Source organism: Carya illinoinensis, chromosome 6 (assembly GCF_018687715.1).
Source record: "Carya illinoinensis cultivar Pawnee chromosome 6, C.illinoinensisPawnee_v1, whole genome shotgun sequence".
NCBI classification, from domain to species: Eukaryota; Viridiplantae; Streptophyta; class Magnoliopsida; order Fagales; family Juglandaceae; genus Carya; species Carya illinoinensis.
Window position 1 is genome coordinate 10,977,626 of NC_056757.1, and position 18,822 is coordinate 10,996,447.

The 18,822-nt window shown below is 39.3% G+C and overlaps 1 protein-coding gene across 1 annotated transcript in view; it reads right to left on the reverse strand.

Annotated features, from left to right (window-relative positions):
• Nucleotides 1-18,822, reverse strand: part of LOC122313451 (nuclear pore complex protein NUP155) — a 44,025-nt gene that overhangs the window by 5,047 nt on the left and 20,156 nt on the right. The window contains exons 3-10 of the mRNA XM_043128476.1: nt 16,326-16,452; nt 14,687-14,949; nt 12,887-14,540; nt 12,595-12,807; nt 12,170-12,417; nt 11,595-12,009; nt 11,179-11,384; nt 1,038-1,395 (exon numbers count right to left, since the gene is read on the reverse strand). Coding sequence (XP_042984410.1) covers nt 1,038-1,395; nt 11,179-11,384; nt 11,595-12,009; nt 12,170-12,417; nt 12,595-12,807; nt 12,887-14,540; nt 14,687-14,949; nt 16,326-16,452 — 3,484 coding nt within the window. The remainder of the gene's footprint in view (nt 1-1,037; nt 1,396-11,178; nt 11,385-11,594; nt 12,010-12,169; nt 12,418-12,594; nt 12,808-12,886; nt 14,541-14,686; nt 14,950-16,325; nt 16,453-18,822) is intronic.

An 18,822-nucleotide genomic window follows, 5' to 3' on the forward strand; every position in this document is an offset into this window, starting at 1 on the left:
AAATTTCACTCCCGCCCTCTATTTCTCTGATATGCTCCGTTTTATTTTTGAGCTGGCATGTCAGGTTGTTCATCCACAAGGTGTCCGCAAAATGGACTGAGGATAGACTTTTTCTTTATAAAATAACTTATAGTTATATATTAAAAAAATAGTACATAAGATAAATGTAATAAACCAAACTATTTAATACATATAGATCATATCATAAATCAAAAGTTCTAGTTGTATGATATATTATTATACAAAGGGTAGTGCTACTATGACACCCAAGTTTGCCCACTTGGTGTGCCTTCTAGTGCAAATTGCACTTTTTTTTTTTTTTTTGCTTTTTATTTCAAACATTTTTTAAACATGTTTAAACATTTAAAAAAAAAAAAACACCAATACACTATACAAACAATTTTTGTATTTAAGCCAAAAAATTAACAATTTCATGCAACTACAAAGCAATGCCTAGGTGGATTTAATAGTGTATCTATGCACAGTTTTTCTTATTAAATAAACACAAATTAAAAGAGAAGATGAAAGAGGGGAAAAGAATGCCTCTATATAGATAGAATGGACAGAGTAAAGAGGATGATAGAAGGACACAAGTACAACAACAAATATAAATGGCCAATTCATACTTATCATCTACCCCTAAGCAAGAAATACAATTTTCCAACAAAACTTAATGACGCATTGAAATCTATTTTGCAAAATAACCAGTTTAATAATGAAATTTCAGATAAAGAAGAAACAGCTTTATGGAATGGCATATCTTCAGTTTAAAATGTTTTGAACTCTCAAGGTAGTCGTACTGTGGAAATTATACAAAACCTAGCAAAACACCAAAGCCAGCGCAACTAAAATTGTAAATAACGATAGAATACAGAATTTAAGTATTTTTTAGCATTTATCTTTGGTTCATTATTATCTCGTTTCCTCTAATGCAGTAAGATGTATTCTTAAATAGGTATGATATTAAAAACAATTCAACTCATGTAAGAAAACTTCATTCCATAGTGCTTATTTTGTGAGGAACATAAAGAAAGTACCTCCCAGAGCTCAAACGGAACGGCATACTCATTATATAGTTGAGTTATGCTCTTTAATTCTAATGATAGCTCTTTAGCCTTTTCACGTGCAGCACTCGGAACATTGGCGGCATCAGCAGTCAAACTGCTTTCAGGGAGTTCATTTTGAGCAGACTCAGATGTGCCAGGTGAAGCATCTAACCTGGAAGCTATAGCTTCCAGTTCTTCTTTGATCTTTATCTGAAACCGAAGAACAGCAAGCTTTCCTTCAAGCAGATCTAGCAGTCCATTGTCAAAACCAACTTGTGCGGATCCAACCAGACCATTACTGTTACTTGCATTCTTTGCCTGTAGAACTGCATTACTAAGGTACTGATACCTGCGTTTGAAAAAACGTAAAAAGATGTCATTTACACAGAGCTAGGCCAATTTTATCTGACATATTTATTCTATTGAGGGGAATGGCAGTTCCAGAAGGATCTTTGCTTTTGGCAGGAGCCTTTCAAATTCGTCTTTATAGATAGACATAGTGACTGTTACATAAAAACAGGGAAGCTACAACAACTTACATTAGATTGCCTTCATTTCATAGTCCAAGTTTATTAGAGTGTTTGAGGGTCAGAAAGTGGAATCAGTAAATGTTCCACAGAAGGGTAAGAGTTGGTTGCTAAAGTTTGATTTAAAGAAGTTGAATAATGTAGTCTTTAGGCATACTGAAGTGCAGAAAAATCTGCTTTGGGATGAGTTGCTTGCTTTGGAGGATGGAGAGGAAAATGAGGAGTCATTGTTAAGGAAGAATGAGGTGGTGACTGAAATTGAGAAGGTTTTGTTGATGGAAGAAATTTCTAGGAGGCAAAAATCAAGGGTGCTTTGGTTGAAAGAGGGGGATAGATGCACTAAGTTTTTTCACAAGATGGCTAATTTTCACTTTGGCGCGCAATAATGCTATTGAGGTACTTCATTCTGGTACCAATGTGCTTCACTCCCCCGATGAGATTCGAGATCACATCGTGCAGTATTATGAAGATCGTCTAACTGAGACAGAGGAGTGGCATCCTAAGTTGGATGGTCTGAATTTTGACCAGCTGGATTTCTATGCAGCCAGCTGGTTAGAGAGGCCTTTTGAAGAAAATGAGGTGTATCGAGTGGTGAGTGGAATGTGTAAAGATAAAGCTCCGGGTCCAGATGGTTTTCTCTAGGGCTTTTTTTCAATAGCGTTGGGATATAGTGAAAGTAGAAGTTATGCGTGTATTCCAAGAATTTCCTTCTTGTCAGAAGTTTTTGAAGTCCCTAAATGCTACATTTATTGCACTCATCCCTAAGATAGCCAGTGGCTATGAGTTGAAGGATTTCCGTCCTATTAGTTTGATAGGTGGGATTTTTTTATTTTTTATTTTTTTATTATAAGTAAACAATTATATTGATATAAATAGGCATAGTAGACAAGATGGTATGCAAAAGGGTCACACCTAATTAGAGAGAAGAAATAGATACAAGAGAAAATCACGAAAAATGAGGCCACGAAAATCTACAGCTATGGCCCAAAGAAAAAGAGTGCTAAGAAAAAATAATCTGAGTTCTACTAATGAGCGCTCGTCTTCAAATGCCCGGTCATTTCACTACTTCCACAGGCACCGCATGATACAAATCAGGACCACTTTCCACACTGCTGCGATTTGTGGGAGACCTCGTAGATTTATCCAACTGGCCATAAGTTCTGTCACTGTGGCTGGCATAACCCAAGCTAGGTCCATTCTATTAAACACTTCATTCCATAACGTTCCAGCCACCTCACAATGCAACAGTAAATGATCCACAGTTTCACCATTTTTCCGACACATGCAACACCAATCTACTATGATCACCTTATGTCTTCGTAGGTTCTTTGTCATCAAGATCTTACCTAATGCTGCTGTCCATACAAAAAATGCCGCTTTGGGAGTCGCCTTGTTCCTCCATATATATTTCTCCATGGGAATTCTGTAATCTGTGTTTGTGTAAAAGACGTATAGAAAGAGCAGACCGAGAATGTACCTTTGCTGGTGGGAATCCACCACATCTTGTCTGCTCCTTGGATTCTCGGCCTCATGGAGTATAGGAGAGGAAAGAACTCGTCAATGCTGCCAACTTCCCAATCATAGGCGGCTCTAGTGAAGTTCCCAAATAACTCCATACAATCAGCCAGTGATGCGTCTTTCTCACCTACGATCCTAAAGACTGCTGGAAAAGAATCCTTTTAAGTCTTGGTCTACACACCATAGATCAGTCCAGAATTTTAATCTAGATCCATCACCCAACACTAATCTAGTATGCTGGTTAAAGATCCCCCACCCCCTTCAAATGTGTTTCCAAACTCCCACTCCATAAACCCCATGAACCTCCCTAGTGCACCATCCCCCCCACATGCCTCCATATTTGCAATCGAACACTAACTTCCATAGGGCTTCCGATTCCGTATTATATCTCCACAACCACTTCCCAAGCAAGGCTCGATTGAAGATCCTCAAATTTCTAATAACCAACCAACCAGAAGAGACTGGAGAACAAACCTTATATGACTAGATGATACTTGAATTTTTATCCTATCCCACCCCAAAGAAAGTCACGATACAGTTTCTCAATACGGTTCGCCACACTTCCTAGAATTGGGAATACATATAAAAAATATGTTGGTAGATTAGAAAGATTACTTTTGATAAGGGTGATCCTACCACCTTTCGAGAGATATAATCTCTTCCAACCTACCAATCTGTGTTTCCACTGAATGCCAAATCAATATAGATCTTGCAACTACCCCCAAAGGAAGACCAAGGTAGTTCATGGGAAGCGAGGAAACCTTACATCCAAGGATGCTAGCCAACTACCTGATGTTACGAACATTACCCACCGGCACCAATTCTAATTTATCAAAGTTCACTTTCAAGCCAAATACTGCTTCAAAATAAAGAAATAATGCCCTCAAAGTTTGAACTTGGTTTTGTTCTGCCTCACAAAAATAAGTGTATCATCTGCAAACAAGAAATGATATAGGTTATAGTGCCCCTATTAGGATCACCCACCAAGAATCCCTCAATAAAGCCACTGTTCACCAAGGCTACAATCATTTTGCTAAGTGCCTCCATGACAAGAAAGAATAGGAGTGGGGACAAAGGATCTCCTCATCTTAGGCCACGAGAGCTATTAAAGTAACCATTTGAGCAACAATTCACCGATATAGAAAACCTCACCATAGAAATACACCATTTAATCCACGAACACCATTTCTCCCCAAAACCGCACCTCCCTAGCACATATAGAAAGAACTCCCAGTTTCCATGATTATATGCCTTCTCCATATCTCACTTGCATAGGATTCCCAGCTGGCCAGATTTTAACTTACCATCCAGGCATTCTTTAGCAATGAGGACTGAATCGAGAATTTGCCTATCTTTAACAAAAGCATTTTGGGGTTTTGTAATGATCCTCCCTAAAACCTCAACTAGACGATTGGCAAGCACCTTAGAAATAATCTTATATATCCCATTCACAAGGTTGATAGGCCGGAAATCCTTCACCTCGGAAGCCCCAATCTTTTTAGGAATGAGAGCTATAAATGTGGCTTAAGGTTCTCAAATTTCCCGACTGAAAAGAATTCTTGGAACACTTTCATTACATCTGCTCTCACCACATCCCGACAAGTTTGAAAGAAACCCATGGAAAAGCCATCGGTGCCAGGTGCTTTATCTTTGACCATTCTCCTTATCACAGTATGGACCTCTAACTCCCCAAATGGCCGCTCCAGCCACAAGACCTGCTGTGGATCTATGGACTCAAAGGTTAGTCCATCGAGTGTTGGCTGCCATCCCACCTGTTCAGAAAGTAGGTGTTCATAAAATCCCACAACGTGCTCCCTAATCACCAGAGCCTCCATACATTCCACTCCATCTATTTTCAGCATCTCAATAGTATTAGTTCTCCTTTGGGAATTGACCACTCTATGAAAGAACTTGGTGCTGCGGTCTCCTTCTTTCAATCATAAAGCTCTTGATCTTTTATGCCAAGTGATCTCCTCCAATAACACCACCCTTTCTAATCCTATCTCTTATGCCAAGTGATCTCCTCCAATACCAAAAGCTTGAGTATTCCATAGCTTGAAATCATTTTTTAGATCTTTCAGTTTACCTCCAAAAATGAAACTAGGAGTGCCACTAAACATATAAGAATCCCACCATTGCCTAACCCTCCCCACAAAACCTTCAGTTTTCAACCACATATTTTCAAACTTGAAATACCGACGCCCACCTTGAATACCTCCACAATCTAGTTATAATGGAAAATGATCCGAACATAGACAAGACAACCTCTTTTGACAAAGCTCCGAATAATGAGTTTCCCATTCCGATGATACTAAAAATCTGTCCAATCTAGATCACGTATGATTATTGGATTACATGTAAGTATCACCCATGAGAGGAATATCCATCAAACCCACCTATGCACCATGGCAAATTCCACCAGCTATGAATTCCAGAAAGTTCTTCCCATAACATTCTTCTACTCCTGTATATATTCAGCCCGTAAATACTAGCAAAAACCCATAAATAATTGTCATCAACATTCCTAAAGGAACATGCCACAGTATACTCCCCAATAAATTCCTCCATTTTCTCCACCACCCTTCTATCCCACTACATATAAGTATCACCCATGAGAGGAATATCCATCAAACCCACCTATGCACCATGGCAAATTCCACCAGCTATGAATTCCAGAAAGTTCTTCCCATAACATTCTTCTACTCCTGTCTATATTCAGCCCATAAATACTAGAAAAAACCCATAAATAATTGTCATCAACATTCCTAAAGGAACATGCCACAGTATACTCCCCAATAAATTCCTCCATTTTCTCCACCACTCTTCTATCCCACATCACTAAATCGCCTCCCGAGACCCCGTCAGAAGCAAGATAAACCCAATCCACGTAAGTACAACTGCATAAGCTCCTGAAAATTCGGCTATGTCCAACTTCAATGGCTATTAATAAAGCCATGAATTGTTCCTCAAAACCCTCACACTCGATTCCAACACAATGATGGATCTCCTTCACTTTACGCAACACCCAGTTAGAGACATTATCCTGGTTTGCCAATAGGTGTTTTAATGGTATTGGCTCCCCCCCCCAACCCCCCCCCCCCCAAAAAAAAAAAACCCAAAAAGTCCATCTCATCTCTAAATGTCCACTGAGTCTTCATCGGCACAGCAAGATCTTTCCTTGTGGAAATCTTTCCTCCCCCTCTTAATGGTCATTTGCAACAACTAGGAGCCTAGAAGACCCCACATCTTCCCCCTAGTCACTCTTTGCCTCTGAAAATAGCACTCGAGCTACTTCCAAAGCTTGAAAAACAGTTGCCGGCACTATTTCTGATGGGAACTCGAGAGGAGGCTCAACCCCTCTATTCGTCGGCTATGTTTGTCCAAGAGTGGGCTGAGTATCGACACTCAGCTCTGCTAAAGCATTGATAACTCCATCAGCCTTTTCTCCGGCAATTTCTAAGTCTTCCAGCAACGTTATCTCCACCGACACCACCTGTTGGATCATCTATGCCACCTTCTCAACCGGGATTGAGGTCTACTCCGACGTCACCCCGTGCTGCTTCCCACCGATGGATGGGCCAGCATCTCCAGCATCTCCTCCCACCCTCACTCTCCATATGAGCTAGGCTTCACGGGCTAACGGGAGTTTCTCTTTTCCCTTGAGAAGCCCTGTGGGCTTTGGCCCATTATCCCAACCCTTTGTTAGGCCCATACAGGCCCCAGCATCTACACTGACCAGTTGCCTCGCTAGCCCCATCCCCCCTCTTGGTCCAGCCCACACCCTTGTCATGGCCCTCCCCTAGGCCCAAATCCACCTCATTATCCTCCTCAACGCACCGTATTAATAAAGAGACTTGCTCTTGCAGAGCCTTCAACTGCTCTTGCATTTTTTGTAAAGTTCTATGCACACCAGAATTTGACAAGCCGACAAAAGACCTGCCGCCACCTCCTTCCCTCTGCAAACGTGCTGTTCCAGCAAGCTTGTGCGCTGTGTTCGTTTTCTGACCATTGCTACTATTAGTCCTACCGCCTGTAGCTCAACCTCTGGGGTGTTCCCTAGTATGCGCCTGAACCTTCAACTACACCAGCACCTCCCTAAAAGTTCGAGGTTGCATACTTGACCTCACCTTCAATAGCCTCTGTAAACCTCCTCCCCTGTTAATCTCAGTTTTTTCTTCTAGAGAGATCTCTCCCATCATAGCAGCCATATTCCTCCAACCCCTCCCCTCTATATCTTTAGGGATAAAGACGAAGTTATGTCTTCCTCCTCCTCCATATTCCACCAGCACCATAAACCTTGCTCAGGCATTTGCGCACCTCTGTGCTATGAAGCTTCTGTCACCCTCCATTTTTGTTGCATACAGCTCCTTCATCCCACTCCTCAAGCTTTCCTCCAAGCTTTTGATGAACCATGGCACCACAACTTTCCCAAGTCCTAGCTCCTTCATTACCCTCTGACTCCTTTCTGTGATAAGCACCAAGACTCCCTCCTTCATCAGAACGAAGACTTTTGATTCAATGACTAAGATTAGTGGACCCCCCTTGATCAGCAACTAAAATCCTATGCATTCTAAACACGTGCAAACATACACACATCAAATAGTAAATGTTATTGAGTGAATATGGAAGGGACATCAAATTTTGGACTTGGTTCTGGTTGCAAATGAGTGTTTGGACAGCCGGATGAGGATAGGTATTCCAAGGGTTCTTTGCAAACTTGACATGGAAAAGGCATACGATCATCCGTGCTGGGATTTTTTTTTTTATATGCTAAGAAAATGTGGCTTTGGGAATAGGTGATGTGGATGGGATAGACATTGTGTTTTGACCACTTGGTTCTCTATATTAGTTAATGGCCACTCTTGTGGTTTTTTTAGAGTTCGAGGGGTTTGAAACAAGGGGATCCATTATCCCCCTTCTTTTTTATTTTAGTGATGGAGCATTGAGTCGTATGGTGGAGGCTACTGTAAGGGGGGGGTGGTTTCTCTCTGGTTTTTTGGTGGGAAATAATAACAATGGTGCTATTTCAATCTCCCATTTATTATTTGCGGATGATATTCACATTTTTTGTTATGCTGACAGTGGACAGATTCAAGTTTTAAGGGTTGTATTATTGTGCTTTGAGACTGTCTCGGGCCTCAAGGTGAATTTGGGCAAGTCGGAATTGGTACCAATGAGAGATGTGAGGAATATTAACCATTTAGCGGACTTGTTGGGCTGCAAAGTCGCTTCTCTTACAATGAAATATCTTGGGCTTCCGTTGGGGGCGTCGTTCAAAGTAAAGAATATATGGGATGGTGCTGTAGAAAAGCTTGAGAAAAGATTTTCAGGTTGGAAGCTCTATATCTATCTAAAGGGGGAAGACTAACCCTTATTAAAAGCATCCTTTCCAATCTTCCCACTTATTATCGGTTGGTGTGGCTAAACGGATTGAGAAGTTGTTTAGAGCATTTTTGTAGGGTGGCATGCGAATGGAGAATAAATTCCATCTTGTGAGTTGGCATAGGGTGTGCTGTCCGATTGTGAATGGAGGTTTGGGGGTGCAAAATTTGAGTGGTTTTAATAAGGCACTGCTAGGGAAGTGGTTGTGGAGGTATCAAATGGAAGGGGACTTGTTGTGGAGAGAGGTTATTGATTGAAAGTATGGATGTGACTGGGGGGATGGTGCTCTAAGGAGGGTAGGGGATGTTACGGTATGTGCTTATGGAAATATATTAGAAAGGGGTGGTACAGTTTTGTAAAACATATTAAGTTTGAGGTTGGTGAGGGTGCAAGAATTCGTTTTTAGTTCAATGAGTGGTGTGGTGAGTGAATTCTTCATTCTATTTTCCCGGTTGTTTTCAGCTTGGTTGGAAATCAGCAGGCTGTTGTTTCATAGATGTTGAGTCATGCTAATGGGATTGTGCATTGGAATGTTACTTTCACTAGAAATGTACAGGATTGGGAACTTAGGCCCCGTTTGGATAGTGAAAGTATTTCATCTCATCTCATCATTATAACTTTCCCAAGTTCTCACACATAATATAATAAAAAATTCAACTTTTTCAAATCCCTAAACAATAATAATATTAAAAAATAATATTCTAACAATATTTTATTCAACTTTTAACTTCCATCTCAACTCATCTCATCTCAACTCACTATCCAAATGGCACCTTAATGAGATTGCAGATTTTTTCAGTTTCTTATATTCTCTGATTATAGGAGGAAATGAGAGGGATCGAATGCTGTGGAAACACACGGGGAGCAAAAATTTTTCAGTTAAATCTTATTATAAGGTGTTGTCTGTTCAGCAGCAATTCTCTTTTCCATGGAAGAGTATTTGGAGGGCGTTTATGACATCTAAAGTTGTCTTTTTTACTTGGACAGCTGCTTTGGGAAGATTTTGACAATTGACAATTTGAGGAAACGTGGCAAGGTTGTTATGAAGTGGCACTTCATGTGTAAGAAAAATGGTGAATCGATTGATCATTTACTCTTTACATTGTGAAGTCGCTAGGGAGTTATGGGTTGGGGTTCTTAGTAGAGCTGGGTTGAGTTGGGTTATGCCAATGAGAGTGGTGGATCTACTAGAAAGGAATGAGGTGCTTCAACTACAAGGAGCGAACTGTTGAGGATATCTGGAAATTTTTTGTGTCTTCTTTGCTGCAGTGGTTTTCAGGGAGGGGATGCTCATGAGTCTTTGTTTTCTTTTCAGGTTTCTAGAATGTAATTAGGTGCTTCTTTTGTATACTTCTTGTGTACATGGGCTTCGCCTAGTTCCATTCAATAAAGTTTCTTACTTATGCTAAAAGGGTAAAAGTTGGGTGTCTTGTAAGAGGTATCGATAGACCAACAATATTCTCTGAATTTGTTTCTAGTAAGTTCTCTCTCCAAAATTTTACTATGATGGCAGGGGAAAAAATCTTGGAAGGAGATTTGGCAACTTGTGCACCTTCAAAAGCATCCAATTTCATTTTTCTGCTTCACAGGAACTATCGTCACTATGATTATTACTCCGTCCGTCCCGTATGAAGTGTCCATTTTTGCAAACCCAACTCAATACTTTGTATCCTTGTCTCTTGAAAAGATTTTACCATTGAAAAGTTGGACGGAGAGACAACCTCTAGAGGGTAATTCACAAGGTAATAAAATTTTCTATACTAAATTAAGAAAGCGGACATTCATTTTGGAAAGTTCACACATGGAATGGGCAGAGCAAATAGAGAGAGGAATATTAATCCCAAAATAGTGCTATATGTACAAATGCAAGAGTGACTCAACCCTGCACCTCGTACTTAAATGTCCAATTCAATGGAAGCTAAGGGGCCTTATGTACCTTCTTGGTGTACAAGAGGCGAGAACCGTGGAGGACTTCTTTAGTCAAGTTCGATTGGCTTGGGTCATGCTCAAAAGAATTATGGATCTGCTAGGTAGCAAGAGCCAACCTTTTGCACTTTTTCATAAATATTTATCCCATAAAAGAGGTGGGAATTGTAGTTAAGGTATTGGATGGCTGAACAGGAGATTTTTTTTTTTATTGGCACCTAGGTGTCCGAGAACAAAGTCCAAACTAATCCCTGAGGATGCACAGACCCTTGGCTGAGCAGGAGATTTGAAAATAAGAAGCGATGCCTGGTATGGAAAATAGATTATCATGCTTGGTATCAAGTGTTTGAAAGGATATAATGGACACATGTTCCAAAGAAAACAAGTGCCATTGCATGAATTAAGTTTTGTTTTTCTATGGAGCCCTTTGCTTGCTTGAAGGCCTCGATTTGTTATACAGCTCACTTATTTTCTTGAGTTTTTAGAATCATTATCTTATGTTAATTAACATGCTTTTAAAGGGTTCATTTTCTTGTCCGCTTGGCAGTATGCTTCCTGGACAGTTTTAGAATGGTGGAGTTCTTGATTACAGTATTTGATTCTGTCTTTGATTACTTGCTTTAGTGCAGATGTGTTTTTCTCTCTGGTAAACTAAAGCCAAAGGTCCATTCTATTTTAGGTTATTTAAACCAAAGCAAGTTGCAAAATTAAACAATGAACCATTCTTCTGTAAATCAAAACTCGGTAATAAAAAATAATAATAAAGTGAAGCTGCCAACCTCTTTTCAAGAGTAGGAACATCCCCCACATCAGTTGAACGCCTCTCAGCCAGTCTTAGCAAAACATGAGCTGCAAGCATATGCTGCCGTTTCAAGACATAGTACCGTGCCAAAAGATCAAAGTACTTGGATTGACTAGAGTGTATAGGTGCTCCTGATTGACCCATAAGAGAAGTAGCTGATGTCACAGAAGAAACAACTCTAACCTACAAAACAGATAATAGAAACATGATACTAATCCTCCAGAAGGATGCTTATACAAAGCAAGTATTTTCCAAGAAAATTGCAAGTTTTCAACACATAGTTGCAAATGTGTATACAAACAAAATTTAAGATAATGACAACAATTACCAATGCTTTAGATCAGGTCTCCAATGAAATAAATAGAAATAAAAATAATTTTAATTTAAGAAAACCTCTTGCATAGGTTCACGGCCAGCACTTTGCAGAAAAGGCACCAAATCAGGACCTCCATACTCCAACAACTCATTTTCAAGGCCAAACTCAATCATAGCCCTGTACAAATACTCATGAAATATTTTGTCAGATGATTGGACACCAAGTTGAACAATCTGGCATATATATTTCTTCCGAGAGGCCTGATCAAGGGAAGATCTTGCAGTAGCAGGCCTAGCAGGAGACCCAAATTCCCTCTGAGAAGCATCACCCTTCAAAGAACGCAAAGCACTGATAATTATCTCATAGCACTGTTCACGCTGAGCAAGAGCATATTCTCGAGTAGCTGTATCAATTTGATCATTATATGCATCACCTGCAGGGTCAAGAGCCTGTGCCTTCTGCAGCGGTAAACGAACAACAGCTTCATAGAATCTGCAATGCCCCTCTAAAGATCAGGTTCTTGACATAATAATCTTTTTTCAATAGGTAAAATGAAAAGTGTGAGGCATAATTAAACGTCGGCTCATATCAAGAAATCAAGAAATCAAAAAGGACTCTGGCCTCAAGCACTCAGCTTAAAAAATCAACTGACCTTAGATCCTCAAACCGCTTGCAGACAGTTCGTAAATCAGCAGACTCTGGAACTTTACTCAAGTAGTCAAAGGCCTCTCTAGCAAGGTTCTCCTTTTCCTCAGCATCTGGACTTACAGCAGCCCTCTCAAGACATTCGACAGCTAAGAAAAACTTGTAATCAGGCTCCTTGTAATAGCTTGGACAACCCTCCCTAAGTTTTGCACTGATATCATCAACCGTCCCTCTGCCATCAGGACCAGTATAATACTGAAGAAATGAAGAATGTCAAATTACAAAAATTATTTAAAATTCAAGATAATGTCAGATAAAACCAAAATTAGCCACTAAAATTTTCAGACAAGAATAGGAAGAAACTTGTTGGCTAGTAGAAGAGCTTGTGTAAGTGGAGCTTCATTAAAGGGTTTCATCTGAACTTCCAATTACCTCCATTAGAGCTGATATCAGCATTGTAGCAAGGCGGTCGCCCTCCTCAGAACAAACTAGTTGATGGAATGTCAATTGAACTAATGCCTGTCTTAGATTAGCATCAAATCCCTGAACCAAGCGTGTGACATGATGCTGAGAGAGAAGTTGGAGTAAAAACAGGGCTTCGCCAGATCTAAGAAGCAACTGCCTAATACATTCCATTGCCCTCACCTTTACCACAACAACCAAAGAGTTAGCAAATGAAATAATAAGTATAAAGACTATGTCTACATCAGCAACTTCAACCTACCTCCATGGCAGCCAATTCTGCAGGACTATATGGTAATCTTTGCCTTTTATTAGACGTCCCACCACCATTGGAATCAATGTTACGTGAATAAGAACCAAATAAGTTCCTCATCATACTCCGGTCACCAGTACCAAAGTCCGAACCAGTTCCATAAAGGATAGAGCCTGTCAAGTCTCCTAAACCAGCTACACAGCCATAAAGTCCCCTCCTTTGATTCCTTCTAGACCTTAGAAACTTCTCTAAAGAGCGAATCTTGTTTTCAATGACTTGCATGGCCCCAACAGAGAGTCTGCATACGACTATCCCATTTTCAGACAAGGCATCAGATGAACCTAAACCACCTTTCAGAACCATAACAGGAAGTTCCCACAGGGGAAAAAGCAACCTCGATGAGCACAAGCAGAGCCCTTCATGTGCACCTGAAAACATGGGCTCAGCCTCCTGTACAACCTGACCCATGCTAAATCCCCCAGCAGTGGTTCTAGTGCTTGACAATGCACTACTACCTTCAACTTGTGGCATTCCAACAAGTCTTGGGTCCTCAAAAGCTTCAGCTGCCTTCTCAGCAGCAACATTGCTTATAAGATTTTCAGAATGGACTATCCTTGCAGCAAGCATTAAACACATTCCAGCTGCCTCGCCAGCACCAAAACGATTGAAGAAATCTTCTAAAATTGATCTTGGTGAGTTGGATTCTAACAACCTCCTTAGAATGTCCACAGGCCTGTTTAAAACTAATTCCATCATGCCCATGGTACTGAAAATTGCAATTCTCCTCCTGGGCAAAATGTGTTGGGTGGAAAGGTCTCCTCTGGCCCAAAGTTTACCAGATACTTTTTCACAGGACTCCCCCAAGCTTTCAAATCCTCCAAATTCAATTTCCGAAAACAGAGACTGCACAGTATCTTCAGTATCTGGCACGGGTAAGACATCTGCCACAAAAAGCATCCTTCCCTCTACTGGTATAGAAGAGACAGATTCCCGTAATGCACGAGAACTCCTTGTACCTGTCCCTAAACTACTTGAGAGTGACGATTGTGTGCTTGAATCTCTGTTTACAATGAGAAGAGAAGACAAGGTTGGTGGTGATGAATCAGAAAGAAGAAGAGTTCCAGCAGAATAATATGCTGTCTCAACCTTTAGTGAGAGATCCTCATTCTGAGGTCTACCAGCAAGAGACATGGCTCCAAAAGCAAGTCCACTACTGACCCCCAAAGGAGGAGAAGGCCTAGTTGTCACAACTTTTAAACAGCTTGGTTTATGATGGTTAGAATTAAATCCACCCAAGTTTCCACTAGATGGAGAAGTGGAAAGGTACATCCTTCTTCCATCCGACAAAACAGCAACAAGGTGTAGCCCCTTTGATTCCAGCAGTGATAGAGTTGAAATGCAGACAATAGATGGTTTTGTCAACCGATTCGTCGTCGCTCTTGTTCCAGTTGATTGTCTACCTCCATAATGTGCATCCCTCTGATTGATAAGATTCTTTTCTTCTGCCACTTTCTTGAGTGGACCATCACCACTTGGTCCCGTGACAAAAACCTGAAGTTTCATCTCTTCAGTACGTGTGTATAAAATTTGTCTTTCATTATCAAAAACCATTTCGACAATGGGGTCAGCAGCTCCAAATTTAAATACACTTGGTACAACCCATCTGAAAACCAAGGGTATGTTCTAGTTAATATATAGAAGATTAAATCTCAACAACGCACTTTGATATCAAGAAATTATATGTTCATCATCAATGACAGGAAACTTTGACATTATACAACTTTTAAAGCATTAAACAACAAAACATACCTTGAAATAACACTTCCTAAACCAGTAGTAAGGCAGACTTTACGACAACGCTTTTGCCAGCCCGAACCAGTTGTGTAATGCAACTCATAAATGTGGCCATCACGACCAGCCAAGAAAATACGACCCTTATCGGTACATGTAATACAAGTCATGGTGACTCCATCAGATGGTATTGTGTACTCTGGCAAAGGTTGCAATGAAACCTCTGCAAACGGATCAGTACCAACCTCCCCTCCAGAGCAGCATACTCCTACAAGAATCAGCTGATAACGAAAGGACAATAAGAAAAGTATCATCACAACCTAGAGAATAAGTACTAAGTCTTGAGCCTATCACACCAGACATCCCACCGGCCTATCACACCACTTTTTTTTCTTACAACAGGAGGAGGTGCCATTTGAGCCAGAATTCATTAGCACAATAGATGAAGTTCGTGGCTTGCAATAAATTAATCCCAATCTTGGAAAAGAAAAGGATATATTAGCAAGAAAAGAAAAGTCAACAAACCTGATTTTTTTTAGAGAGAGAGAGAGAGAGAGAATCCTCTAATACTTTGCAAGAAAGTAATTAGGCATTTAAATAATACTCAGGAAAAATCGTAATCGGCATACATAAACGAGGATGGTGCAGTAACCATGTAGCAATAACTTTTACCAGCCTGCATTGAAAAGGTACCGTAATTGTGTTTTTTTTTTTTTTTTTTTTTACTTTTCTTTAAAAATAAAATAAAATCTGAACATCTCCCTTTCCTATGTTAAATATAAATCTCGTCCTTCCCTCATGCAGCATTTTATATCTCTTTTTAATAAGTAATGAAGAATTTTATTGATGAAAATGGTAGGCAGAGCCCATGTGTGCAGGATTTATATAAGAGAGACACCTATGCTTGCTCTTATATCTTTTTTTTTTTTTTATAATTAGAACAGGAATTTTACTGATAAAATAAATAGGCATATAGCCTCTGTTCCATGCGTCTAGCTTACATTCTTGTCACCAAAATCAAGTTAAGTGTTTAATTTTTAACACGTGGATCCACTTATGTAACAGAAGTTCGATGTGTTTCATCCTAAGTTCAAATGGGTAAACATGAAGGCCAAGGGACTTCAAAAACAAAAACGCTACAGATATACCCTACTTCATCGTAAACATGAAGGCCAAGGGACTTCAAAAACAAAAACGCTACAGATATACCCTACTTCATCGTACACCTCATTCCAGGAACAGGTAATGTCCAAATAAACATTAAATATTCATGGTTCCACCATTATTGATAGCTTTCTGAGGGAGAGCATCAATAACACTTGCAAGGAATATGTAAAGAAAACATATAAGATATAGAGATCTTTTCTTTAATCACTCAAGCAACGACCTTTACAGGTAAAGAAAACAGGAAATGGTGTGAAATTATCCCATAACTAATGCATAATTATTAACTGGATTGAAGGAAAAAAAAAAAAAAAAAAAAAAACTCCCAGAACTATTACTGTGACAGGCACATTAATAGCATCTCAACATCCTAGAATGCTAGTCAATTTCAAGCAACCATGTTAATTATGTGTCTAACTTAAGAAGAAATTTCACTGTTTGGAACTTATTACACTGTAAGAGAGAGAAAAAAAGGATTAGAAATCGTTACTACCTCAACGGGTGTTGCTAAAATTAAAAGATATTGTATAGCTTCAACAAAAACACCAGGTTTAGATTTGGCAAGGCCAACAGCACATATAGCTTGTTCCTCCCCACTGTATTCAGGACATTGACCATCCCTAATCAAGAGAGTTAGAAAGTAGGTATCAGGAAGTATGCAGAAAAAAAAAAAATCATAGGATCATATTTCAAAGCTCAATACAAAAAGAAAACTAATTTGGAAAAGCTTAAATGATTCTCAATATTTAAGTATCTAGTGCATCTGTCTCACATAAGCATCACAAGAAAGTACTTTGTATTCTTGGTAAGTTTAACAGGCTCAGGGTTGAATCAACAAGGGAAAAAGACAAGATCAGAAAGTAAACCAGTTTTAGGAGAGAATAAGACGGTTACTAAAGAACTTTTTTTGATAAGTAAAAACGTAAAAAGACGGTTAATAAAGAACTAAAAGGTAGTAGAGACATATATATTTTTTATAAGTAAAAAGAAATTTATTAATCCACATAATTAGGCATGGCCCAAGTACACAAGGAGTATGCAAGAACAAACACCTAATTACAAGCAAAGAACCAGAAAAAGCAACATAGAAATCATGAAAACAAGTCCTATCCAGTACAATAGCCAATACCCAAGTAATAATGTATGGAAGAAAAAATCTTTTTTTTTTTTTTTTAATAAGTAAGAAGTAACGACCATTCTCGATCTTCGAAATAAAGTCCGTTCTTCTCATTCCATATACACCACATAACACATTAGACATAATGGAACCATCTTCAAAACGGCTACAATTTGACGATTAGCCTGAATTCCTCTCCTACAAGCCAATAGATCCACCACCCTCCTAGGCATCACCAGGCAATACCAAGCCTATTAAATATCTTGTCCCAAAGAACTTTTTCACAATGGAGAAGCAGGTGATCCACAGATTCACCATTCCTTTTGCACATAAAGCACCAATCCATAATAAATAGACCATGCTATCTCAAATTATCTATAGCCAGAATTTTCCCATGAGATGCCAACCAACCAAAAAAAGTAACCTTAAGAGGAACTTTGCTTCTCCAAATGCACTTCCAAGGAAAATCATTAGGGGGTTGAGTCGACATAACCTTGTAAAATGATTTGACTGACAAGTTCTTATTCCCGGGATGAATCCAAAGCAATCTATCCCCCCCACCACTCTCCATATTCAAGGCATACAACATGCCGTAAAAATCTGAGATATCCCCCACCTTCCAATCCTGTACAGCTCTAATAAACCTCACATTCCACTGTAAAGAACCATTGGAGTTATACCTCTTGTATACCCCTTTGTGTACTTGGGCTATGCCTATTCTTATTAATACAATTGTTTACTCATACAAAAAAGAACCATTGGAGTTATAAATCTGCCACAGAAACACCCTGATCCAATGCAATCCTAAAAAGAGAAGGGAAGGCATTCATTAGGGCAGCATCTCCACACCAAATACCATGCCAAAATCTAATCCGAGATCCCCTACCCACCACAATTCTGAAATTGCTAATGAAATCCCCCCATCCATTCCAAATAAATTTCCACATTCCCACACCAGACACACCTCTCACTTCATTTGAACACCACCCTCCCCAAATGCTCCCAAATTTGGCGTCGATGACATTCCTCCAAGGAGCATCCCCGTCCTATTGATACCGCCATAACCATTGTAGTAGAGATATATAAACTTATACAAGAATTCTAAAAAAAAAAAAAAAAAAGTTAATAGAAGAATTAAACTAGCAAGATGAGTACCACTATACAAGACCTCTTTTTGTAATAAGTCTCATCATTTAGTCAGGTGGCATGTTTTTTGTGTCAGCCCTGCCCTGCCCTACCATTAACAGGAACCCTTTTGAGTCAATCGTGAACTAAAGAAAAGAATGAGCAACAGGAACCCTTAAGTGCAAAACACCAAGGCCAAAGCGCTTTGCTTACCAAAAGCAAGTGCATTTATAAAAGAGCGCTTTTTAGTGCTTTTTTTGTTAGCTTAAAGTGTAGAAATGCAGGCTTTTGTAATTTGGTTGGAAAAAATATCAAATATTAATTCAAAGACACAGAAAACAAGTATTCTTAAGTATTTATTTGATGCTGAAGATCATTGATGCACTACAGTGCCAAATGTTATCATATGTGTTATGCTTTGATCCCATTATAATAGTCCAAAATGACTTTCTAGATGGAATGACATTTGATTGCTTATGTTGGCATAAAAGTCAATACCTACAATTTTGTGATTTTCTGATCATGGCCTTTATGGTAGATTTTGATTCAACCATGGACTTTAATCCGATTAATGTATAAAATATCATAAATTTGTACATTTACTAAAGCACAAGAGAATTGTATAAAATGCTTCGTTTATATTGTATGTAGATAGTAGATAACTTAATTGTCATGTTACATATTACTCTAATAAAGATACCACCATCTTGCTCATAAAACCTTTCTTTATTGTATTTTATGGATTTTT